Source organism: Chrysochloris asiatica, unplaced genomic scaffold (genome assembly GCF_000296735.1).
Source record: "Chrysochloris asiatica unplaced genomic scaffold, ChrAsi1.0 scaffold00115, whole genome shotgun sequence".
In the NCBI taxonomy this organism is placed as follows: domain Eukaryota; kingdom Metazoa; phylum Chordata; class Mammalia; order Afrosoricida; family Chrysochloridae; genus Chrysochloris; species Chrysochloris asiatica.
This window is the reverse complement of record NW_006408633.1, coordinates 4386402-4397821: the sequence shown is the minus strand read 5'-3', so window position 1 is coordinate 4397821 and position 11420 is coordinate 4386402. Positions and strand designations below refer to the sequence as shown.

At 45.1% G+C, this 11420-nt stretch overlaps 1 protein-coding gene across 1 annotated transcript in view; it reads right to left on the bottom strand.

The window, feature by feature from the left end:
- The window catches only part of HOPX (HOP homeobox), a 12414-nt gene extending 2167 nt beyond the window's left edge, over positions 1-10247 (bottom strand). The window contains exon 1 of the mRNA XM_006868043.1: positions 10104-10247. Coding sequence (XP_006868105.1) covers positions 10104-10247 — 144 coding nt within the window. The remainder of the gene's footprint in view (positions 1-10103) is intronic.
- Between the last annotated feature and the right edge of the window lie 1173 nt (positions 10248-11420).

The following is an 11420-nucleotide window of genomic DNA, read 5'->3' as shown; positions in this document are numbered from 1 at the left end:
ACAAAAAACCCACAACTTCCAAGAAGGAAAGAAGGACTAGAGAGGACGTAGAAGCAGCAAGGCAAAATAAAGGGACTAAATTCAGCAGGAATTCCCAATCCCCAAGGTTGTGCCTCCCAACCTTTCACACACTGTGGTATATAAGGAAAGCTGTACAACTTTAACCAACAGGTAAGCTTGGAGAGTTGCTGTTGTCCCTGCTAGATTTTCTAAAAGTCACCAGTCCTAGAGACAAGGATGTGAGGAGGCAGAAAGGAAGAAAAACATAGAGCTGTGCGAGGCCAGACCTGGGATATGCCACTAAGACAGCTTGGTGAAAAGTGTGTAGAGGGCTCCTGATGTAGCACAGGCCACTGCCCACCTGGAGTCACTAGGCAGTCAAATGGTTAAAGTGTTCAACTTAGAGCCAAAGGTTAGAGGTCTGAGTTCACTCAGAGGTGCCTCAAAAGAAAGGCCTGGCACCTTATTTCAAAAAAATGAACCAGTGAAAATCCTATGGAACAGACTTCTATTCTGCCACAATGGAGTCTGCAGGAGTCAGCTTGCTGGCCACTGTTCATGACTTCCTAGATGTCAGGTTCAACCTAAGGACAAATGGGGTAGGTTCTAGGGCTATGCCAGAAAAATCCCATCTCTTCAGTGATCCAGGAAGCTAAAGGGAAGTTCATCATATTCTTAAGGTCAGAAGAAGGGTGAGAGCCACAGTGACTAAGGAACCTGTAAGGATCAAGGCCTGCAGAGCTAAAAAGGAAGTGAAAACCCACAGGGTTGTTTAGGACTCTACACCAGTGCTGAGCCAGCTGACATCATGGGACCATGCCTACAACGCTCGCCCTCAGTATATGACCAAGCTTACACACTGAAATTACTCACACAGTTGGCAAGATCGGTTGTCTTACTCACCTTTTTACTTTGGGGTGCAAAGAAAAGTAATCTAGAAGATGGCAGAGTAGACCGACATGCTACTGAGACCCTCTACAACAAAGACATGGGAAACCTAATGAAACAGATATAGAGGACAGTCCTGGAACCCTGAGCTTCTGAGGAAAGGTTAGAGAAGTGGATTGAATACCTACTGGGAGGGGAAGCTGACCAGGGACAGTGAGAGAACAAGACTGACTGGTGAATAGACTGCCAGCTATATGCGGTGTAGCCATATTGAACTTTTGTGAGCAGCTTTGGCGAGACAGACAGACAGTGGCCTGAAGTCTCAGATTCACAGGGGTGATGGAAAAGCTCTATCCACTGGATAAGAGGCAAAACCAACTCTTATAGCACCTGATAAATGATAGACATCAGCCAAACTCACCCTAAAGTGAATGACACATTGGATAGAACACAGTGCACATGCTTCCATTCTCTAATCACACCCACAAGGAGACAGCCGGTGAGAGTTTAAGAACATACTAACTTACAATCATCAATTAAATACAAATGCAGCAACAATACAATGTTGAAGATAGCAGATTTTGGTTCACATGAAGAAAGGAGCGAGAGTGGCTCAAAAAAATGATGAAGATACAGAGCCAGAAAACATTTCTGAGGAAGAAAAGGTAATTGAACTTTCTGAGAAGGAATTCAAAAGAATGATATTTAGGTACCTTCCACGGATTGACAGAAAGATAAAAAATCAATGAGAACAGAGAAAAAACTAGAAGATTTTAGGAAAACATTACAAGAACAGTAAAAACAAATGCAAATTTTGAAACAATACAAAACCTACAAATAGAAATCCAGTAGATTAATACTAAGATCTCAGAAGTGAACAACACACTGAAAGGGCAAAGGAATAGATTTGAATTAGTGGAAGTCTGAGATTCACATGGGACACCATGAAGAGGAATAACTAATAGATGATTAGAATTCTAGAACAGGAAGAGATAATAAAAAGCAAGGAGAAAATTGAAGAGTTGCTGGAAGTAAACATCCCTAACATCATGAAAAACAAGAAAAATAACCATCCAATAAGCTGAAGAAACCCTAAACAGGATAGACCTGGTGCTTCAGGATAATGCAGTAGACTGCAAGGTTGGCTTGAACTGCAAGGTCAGCAGTTCAAACCCACCAACTACTCCTCAGAAACCCTATACAGGGACGTTATGAATTGAAACCAACTTAACGGCACTTAACAACAACAACAATATGATAATCAAGCTTTCCCAAACAAAAGACAAGGAAAGACTCCCGAGAGCAGGTTGGGAAAAATGAAAAGCTACCTACAAAGGAGAACCCATAAGACTAAGCTCTGATTTCCCAGCAGAAACCATGCAGTCAAGAAGTCAATGGAATCACATATACAAAACTCTTAAAGAAAAAAAAAAAATGCCAGTCAAGAATCATATACTTAGCAAAGCTGTCACTCAAATATGATGATGAAATGAGGACATTTTCAGATAAACAAAAATTAAAGGTTGTTGCAGACCGTGTAAGACTAATCAGAGGTTCGAGGCCCGCTAGGGCTGAGTGTAACAAATGAGGCCACTGGCAGTTAATGGCAAATTGCTTTCATATTAATATTCAGGTATATATATTAAATTAATACACTGGAGCCTTTGACAATCCACAGATAAATGTGATATTTTCCTAAAGCAGAGACTGAAGGTTGTAAGGTTAAGCATTTCTCCAAAGGATTAACTAAAAATGTCTTAGCTACTTCACAGCTCTTTGTTCTATAGACAAAGAACCCATCCTCCCTAATCCTTTTCCAGGTGCAGCCCATTCACCTGGGCTTCTGGAGTCCTCCTGCAGTGGTTGCGGAAGCCAAAGCAGCAGGACTCCACCCAAGCTTTTGTCTTTAACTCTCACCTTCCCCCAACTATGCTCAGGGGCTATAGATATGTTAATTGGGCCTGAGAATCCAAGTTGCTGGCCTGGGATTCGAACCAGTGAAGTACTATGTAAAGTTACCTGAATGTCTGGAAAAGTACTGATGTTAGCTGTACCTTGCCTAAGTCCCTCCCAGCTTGGTGTTAAACTCCTCCCCTGAATAAAGCAGAGGCCCGGGCCTCCTCAGGTGACATTACTGGTTGGCAGGCATGGAGTAAAGATTGCAGGGCAGTGAGTTGCTGCCTGCAGAGGCCACGATGCCTGTAGTCCCAAGCTTGCCTATCAGTGATGTATCCACCCTGGCTTTGGGGTGCCTCTTTGTCTCTCTCTTTGTCTACTTTTGTGTATTCTGGATATATATGAATCGCCGTCAGGTATCCTCTCCTCGTGAACTGAACCCCAATGTCGAGGCGGGTCCCCGACAAAAGGTATTTGTAATAACCAGACCAACCTTGCAAAAAAGATGTTAGACTGAGAACCGAACCAATAACAGCAGGCAACAACCTGATTACCATACATGACACCACCACCCAGAACTCAACCCAGATAAAGAAGTATTTAAAGTAAAACAAAACCAAAAGAAACCTACATAGGGAACCAGAGATAACAATTTACAAGGAAGTCAACTACAAAGCAAAAATCCACCCACAGGTACCTCAGAAAGTCTGACAGTGTAGATACAGAACTTTCAAATGGAGAGGAAGTCAAGTAGATTTAAGATAAAACAGACTGCTTTAAAGAAAATCAATAAATTACATGATAGCCTCAAGAATATACAATTACTGATAATGAACCACATTTATGAATTTTGTGAGTTGGCATCAAAATGGTTAAAAATCAAGTCCTCGCACGAGGGGCGCAAGGAGGTTCAAGAAAGGTTCTACTACTTTCTGAAGATTTAAAAAAAAAAAATCAAGACTATAGTAATTCAGCAAACTAATTGCTATTCAACAAAAATAAAGAAGCCCCTTTCTTGGTTTTGTCTCCCTTAGTTCTAGCACTGAGCTCTGGTAGCGTAGTGGTTATGAATTGGGCTGTGAGCCTTAAGGTCAGCAGTTTGAAACTACCAGCTGCTGCTTTGTGGGAGAAAGATGAGGCTTTCTACTCCAGTAAAGATTTATAGCCTCGGAAGCCCTGTAAGAGTCACTATGGGTCGGTACCGACTCGACGACACTTAACAACAACAACAACTTATAGCGCTGAAGCGTATTACATCTCATTCCCATCAATACTTTATCCTTTTTTTTCTTGATTTCAACCATCCTCTGGTAGTCATCCTTTGCTTGTTTCTAAAGGAATGCCCTCATTACCTTTGCCCATGGATGGAGATTAATTTACTCTGAGTAAACAGATGATAATTGGACACTAATGGGGAGGGGCTGGGACAAAATAACACTGCTCTTGTCTTTTTCTTGAGTAACTGTTATGGATTGAATTGTATTCTCCCAAAAATATGTGTTGTAAGTCCTAACCTGTGGTTATAAACCCATTTTGATAGACAGGGTTAGTGTAAGGTGTATCTTGAGTAAATCTGTTTTGAGATGTATGAGATTAAACAAGCAATTGCGGGAAGCAGAAATGAGGGACGACAGATGTCAAGCTACATGAAGGTATCCGGAGGAAAAGCTCAAAATGAAAAGGGCCTTCCTACAGAGCCCATGCAGAGAGAAAGCCGTCCCCTAGAACTGGCATCCTGAATTTAGACTTCTTACTTCCTAAACTGTCAGAAAATAAATTTCTGTTTGTTAAAGATTCATTTGTGGTATGTTTGTTATTGTTGCGTTAGATAGCTAAGACATTTCATCCTTTTCAGAGGGAGACTTTTAAAGGTCTTTATTCTTCTGATAAAATATCCAAACAACTAAAACCACTGGGCTCTGGGAATAGACCCAGGACTTCAAGAGGAGATAAAAATACTGGAAACCTCTCTAAGAACCAATGCCAGCTACACTGGTCTTGAATCAGTGATAAAACACTCCCAGGGGCCGAATGAATGTGCCTTTCCCAGCACCTTCTAACAGTATCTTCCAAATCTTCAAAGACACAGCCCTTGAGATTTGGCAAGGTTTCACTTAATTTAAATGTAGGAGATGGTGAGATTACTGCCATGAGAAAAACCCATTCTAGGTTCCCAGCAAATGCAACTTTCAAAAAGTTCTTTCAATTAGAGTACTCCTCCCTTCACTTCAGGAAGCAGAGAACTATGCCCTTGACCTTGCCCAAGCCTCAGCTGTTTGGATCAGCTCTAGTTCACCAGCTCAGGAGAACATCTCATGCGTATTTATTATTTTTATTCAAGTACTATTTGTTCCAGGGCAATAAAGAATGCGGTCACTTTCCTGGAGGTGGGTGGTACGGGGGTGGGAAAAGGAGTCAGGCACATGAAAGAAAAATTATTTTGGTTTGGGTGCTCCTTCTTCATGGAAAGGAGCAATAGTAATAAAAATGCAAATGATGCTTGAAGAGATCAAAGAAGAAACCATTCTCACTCATCATTGAAAATGGGGGTATGAGAGATGGGAAGGTGGAAGATGAGACCCCATCCAGTACAGGCTGACATACAGTAGGCAGCCTCTGCCCCTGCAATTGTTATATGTTGCCTCTGTTGCAGCTCTGGGGCACTGATGCTTCCCTAGAGGACGGAACAGAGGGGCAAGCAGAGTGGCACAACCACAGGGCGGAAACAGGTGAGATTACCCTGGGTGTTGGCCTCTTGGATTGGAAGAGGAAGTCAGGGGCCCTGCTCTGAGGTTGACTCACCCCTACACCCAAAGAGGCTAGGCCTCTTGTTGGTCCTGAACCCACAATAAACCCACAGACTTGTTTTTAAAAGATAAATTACTTGTCTCTAATCTCTTCTCGTTGCTAAATACATCAGGGTACTTAAAAATGATAAAACTTCATCTCTGGATAAGGCCCACCATTTGTTCATTTCAGGATGGCAAATGTGGGAAAACAAGGTAAGGTTGTCTGGATGGGGCAGGTGAACCTGCTGTGCAGAGGTCTCAACTGGCTGAACTGGTGCCCTTCCATCATCCTGCCCTTGTAAGGCAAATAAACAACAACAAAAAGCAAACACAGACTCATGGTGTCCCCATGTGCACAGAGTGGAACTGCTTCATAGTGTTTTCAAAAGTGGGAGCTTTCTGAAGCAGATTGCCAGGACTTTCTTCTGCGAAGATTCTATCTACTGCCATCGAGACATTCCAAATCACAGCATCCTATTTGGTGCTTCAGAGATTGTAATTCTTTATGGGAGCAGACAGCCTCACCTTTCTCCTGGGGAGTGGCTAGTGGGTTTGAACTGCTTACTTCTTACTTGGCAGTTAGCAGCCCAACATCTAACCCACAGCACCTCTGGTGGTGGTGGTGTGCCATTGAGTCCGTTCTGACTCATAGCCACCCTGTATAGGGTTTCCGAGGCTGTAAATCTCTACGAAAGCTAAAAGCTTCATCTTTTTCCTGCAGAGCGACTGGTGGATTTGAACCGCTGACCTTCTGGGTAGAAACACAACTCATAATCCACTACACTACCAGGGCTCCTTATAGCACCTCTAGGTGGGTTCAAACTACCAACCTTTTAGTTAGTCATCAACCACACAAATGATTGGGCCTCCCAGTGACTCTTGTGAGAGTAAGTACAAATTCAAAGTAAGGAAGAGCTCCATCCCAGCCCTTTTTCTTTCAGTATTTACTTGAGAAAATTTGTAAGTTCTTTCTCATTTTTGAAAAGTATGTAAACCAAAGAATGTTTACATACTCCTAGGTCTGCAAGGACCTAGGAGCCATCTCTTTAGAAATGTAACCATAAAGGAGGGCGATTCCCTAGCTCATAGTATCCAGACAGGAGGTGAGCGTAATTGCAGGTGGTGCTGGGCTATAAAAAGACTAGAGAATTAGCAAATTTTTCTTGTAATGGGTTATATCCATTTAGCTATATAAAAGAGTAAGATCCTTTGTTGCACTTTTTTGCAATGTCTTCTACCATATATTCTGGATTAATGCTTATTCAGTAACAAAACTTTCTTTGGCTTCTGGTTTTGTGGAGGTTATTTGAGTTGGTAGTAGATTTTGTTTTTTAATTAGATGTCTTCAACACCTCAAACTTGATCATTTTGATCCTCTAATATCTGGTGACTCTCGAGGAAAGTTAGAGAATAGTCCAGTGGCTATCACTCAATGCAGAGATGTTTTTAGGAAGAACTGTGGCATAAATAGGAGCTCCGTGGCTCTGTAGGACAAGCACTGGACTTTGAACCATAAGGTTGGCAGTTACAGCCCACCAGCTGCTCTATGGGAGAAAGATGAGACTTTCTACTCCTGCAAAGATTTACTATTCAGAAACACTCTCCAGGGTCACTATGAGTTGGAACCGACTAGATGGCACTTAACAATGGCAGCATAAATTGGAGTCCTGATGTGGCATTGAAAGATAAGCAGTGGACTGCTGCTCCTCAGAAACCCTATACAGGGTCGGTAGGAGTCTTCAGAACTAACTCGACAGCTCCTGACAACAAAATAGCATACATTCTCAGTCCTTCCCTCTCACCGCTCTCTCTCAAAGCATTGTTTCATTCTCTCTTTTGAAACCAAGCTGACTATAGTGGTTAAGACCTTGATGTCAAATCCTAGCTCCCCTCTACTAAGTGTGTAGTTTGGGGCAAGTTCAAGTTACTTAACTTTCAGTACCTCAGTTCCTTTATTTATTGTTTGCTGCTGTTGAGTTAGCCCCCAGACTTGTGGTAACCCAGGCACAATGGAATGATATGTTGCCTGGTCCTGGACCTGGCTGGTTGTAGATTGGACCGTTGTAATTTATAGGGTTTTCATTGACTGATTATCAGAGGCAGATCATCCAGCCTTTCTTCCTGGTCTGTCTTCAGTCTGGAAATGCCACTGAAACCTGGTCAGCATCATAGCAACACACAAACCTCTGCTGACAGACAGGTGGTATCTTTGTATGAGGTGCATTGGCCAGAAACCAAACCTGGTCTTTTACATTGTTGTTGTTGTTAAGTGCTGTCGAGTTGGTTCCGACTCATAGCAACTCTAGAAGGTTTCCAAGGAGCAGCTGGTGAGTTATACCGCTGGCCTTGCGGTTCAAACTAACCTCGAGTCCAGTGCTTATCTTACAGCACCACACTAGGACTGAAGTCTTCTACACAGAAAGGGAGAATTCTACCACTGAAAATTCAACCCTTATCTGTACAGTTGGGCTAATAGTACCTACTAGTGTTGTGAGGAATAAATGCCTTGGCAAGTACTGTTCCTTAGAAAGATCAACGTAACTACTGTGCTTTACATACAGATAAGAGAGAATCAGAGGTTGGGGCAGGGCTCCTAGTGTGGCACTGTAAAATAAGCATTGGACTGTGAACCACAGGTCAACAGTTGAAATCCTCCAACTGCTCCTTGGAAACCCTATACAAGGTCAGAACCGACTCAATAGCACTTAACAACAACAACAACATGGGAGAATCAGAGGTTGGGAAGGGGTACTGTGCCCATCAAAAATGCATAATTGTGTTTTAAAAGATAAGTTATTGTCTCTGTAATGACTTCTGTTTTCTAAATACAGCATGGGATTTTTAAAATGATAAGACTTTAGCAGGCTGCCTTCTCAGGGGGTTCAAAGAAACATGAGCTATTAGACTAGAGTTACAATAAATCACCTCCCATTAAGTTCTGGTTAGGGTTAGTCAGGGAACGATTCCATTTACCAAAACTGATATGTTTACTTTTCTGTTTGACCTGTGAATGAGAGAATTAGCTATGGGCAAGCTCTCCAAAGTGGCCTGGATTAATTAGTAAAAAATCACGTTGGACTTGGTGTCAGTTGTAGTTTGCTGTTAAGTGCCAGACCAGTTGATTCTGACCCACAGTGCCCCTGTGACTCATGTAACAGAGGAGAACTGCCCCATTGAGCTTTCTGGGCTGTAATCTTTATGGGACCAGATCATTGGGTCATTCTACTGCACAGCTACTGAGGGGGTTCCGACAGCCTGTCAACATTTCCGTTAGGAGAGCCACCAACATTTTGGTTAGCAATGGTTGGCTAACTGTTGTGTTGCCAAGGCACAACCTAGAGCTTCTAACCTCCTACTCAATGTGGCTCATAGTGAGAAGAGGACAGGGTGCTTGGTACTCTGGTCTATAAAATAGGAAGAAAAAGAATGTCTGCTTTGGAGTTGAGATGAGAAGTACAAAGTGCTTTGGGTTCCCACCAAGAGATACTAGATTAGTTCCAAACAGTATCGCCATGCATTACTAATTGTCTTTCCATGACCAAAGGGAAAACAGAAGTCAGAATATAGACAAGGTTAAAAAAAAAAAAAAAGATCAGAGGAAGGAGCCAACGCTGCACCTGGATGGCTAGCAATCACGGGCAGTGTGTTCTCTACTCTAAGCAACTTTCAGGATAACACAGGAACTCAAGAAAAAACAACAGGGAAACAAATCACTGTGCATTAAAGGGACATCTGTTTCTACATCCGTTGTAGAATATCAGCTGTGTACCTATTCCAAAAATTCCACTAAGACTCCAATTCTTAGCGCCGGGGAGGTTTTAAAGATCTGAACCAAATTTCCCTGGCTCTGTGCAATTGTAGCTCTGTGGCTAAGAGGAAACTGTAGCGACACGTAGGGAGAAGACCATGTATGAGGCTGGGACTAGAGACCCAGTCTGTAGCTCAGGACCCAGGCCATCCCGGCTGCTCACTTCCTCCCTCCCTCTTCCACTCCCTCTGCGCCTCAGTTTCCTCGTTTGCCAAACCTGAATTCTGGTCTTACAGATGACCTCTAAGGTCTCTTTTTCTACCACTCCCGCAGAGACTAAATGGAAGGTTCTTAATGCAGAGCGCAATCAGCCTCTCGGGAATGTTTTGCTCAAAGCCCAGAGTACATGCTTGTAGAAAGCGAGACTAGATTGGCCAGAGACGCTGTTCCTAACTGGGAGGAAGGAGAAAGCATTGGCCTCCAACGTTAAGGGAAGAGTGAAAGAATGATGCAAGTGAGTTTTCTAAGAAGTTCCTGGGAGAACTAGCATGGGCTGGGGCGGCGGGACATTGGTATGGGATCCGGAAAGGTGGGATGCTGCAGGGTCTAGCTCCTGTGATGAGTAGGAGAGGACAGAGCCTGGAGGAGCGATGCTAGATCAGGGTGGAGAGCTGGCGCGTGGGCAAGGGCAAGCTGGACCCGTGAAGGTGAGGATGGGCGCTGCCGCGGCCGCACTGGCGGGCAAGGGTCGGGACTGGGGGCGAGGGTGTGTATGTGCTCACCAGGGTCTCCTCCTCGGAAAGGCCGGCCTCGGCTGCGATGAGACACAGCGTGGTGGGGTCTGGGTGCTTGTTGACCTTGTTAAAGTTGTACTCCAGGATCTCCACCTGGTCCTCGGTGGGGCCGCTCGCAGTCTCCGCGGACATGGTCCCGACTCTGTTACTGGGGAGGAAGAAGCGGCGGCGGTCAGCTGGCGGCGGATGGGCCGGACGTGGGGAGGGACTGAGATCGGGGACGCGCCGGAGGACACTCACAGCCGGGGGCTGCCCCTCCTCGCCCAGTCCCTCGGCCGTGAGAGCCCTGGCGGCTGCAGCGGGGGCTGCGCTGGCTGCTCCTCCCGGGTCGCGCCTTAAGTGATCCTGAAGCCGAACCCCCGGGAATTTGCACAGTAACTTTCCTGGAGCCCTTGGGCTGAGATGGTAGGGAGGAAGATGACGCAGTGCGCCCTCCGGGCTCTAAGGAAGGAATGAAGGCAGCACAGAGGTGACTTTGAAAAAACGCCTACAAGCTTCCTCCGGGGTGGGGGGCTCCCCTGGGAGTTCCTCCGGGGTGGGGGACTTGACAGATCGCGAGGGTGGGGTACACCGAGTTTGTGGCGGGGACGCCTCACTGGTACAAACCGTTCTGCCTCGAACGTGGATTAGCACTTGGAGACCTTTGCCAGGAAGGGCTGTACACCTCACATTTCCTCCAAAGACACCACCCACGGAACAGATGTTACTTCTCGCCCAGTCCCTCGGCCGTGAGAGCCCTGGCGGCTGCAGCGGGGGCTGCGCTGTGAAATGTGGAGAACGATCTTAAAGCCCCTTCATTTTATGGAAATGGAGACAGGTCCACGGAGATGCGATTTACTCCTGGAATTCCTAAGTCTATCCGAGGGCTCCTGACTAGCACAGGCCACTGTCCACCTGGAATCACTGTGGAGCGCTGTTCTACAGTCTGCTACCTCCTCCAAGCGCCCCCTCCCCACCCCAAGCCCACGGTTCACTGTTTCCGAATGACGCTGGGACTCTAGGCCTCCTCTTCTAGGGATGCATCCATCACAGGCCACAGTTTGTAGATAAAGGATCAAAGTCAACCTTCTTTTAACTTCGGACTTCCCCTGTGGTTGTACTAAAATTTACTATCAAGTCAGGAGAATAGGCCCATCACAAGCTTCAAGGTCTCTTGTTTCCCCTTCTTGTTAAGTGCTGTCAAGTTGATTCCTACCCGTAGCGACCCTGTATAGGATTTCCGAGGAGCATCTGATGAGCTTGAACCACCGACCTTGCACTTCAAAGGGCTTTGCCGGCTGGCGCGTTAACCCTTCGCGCACCACA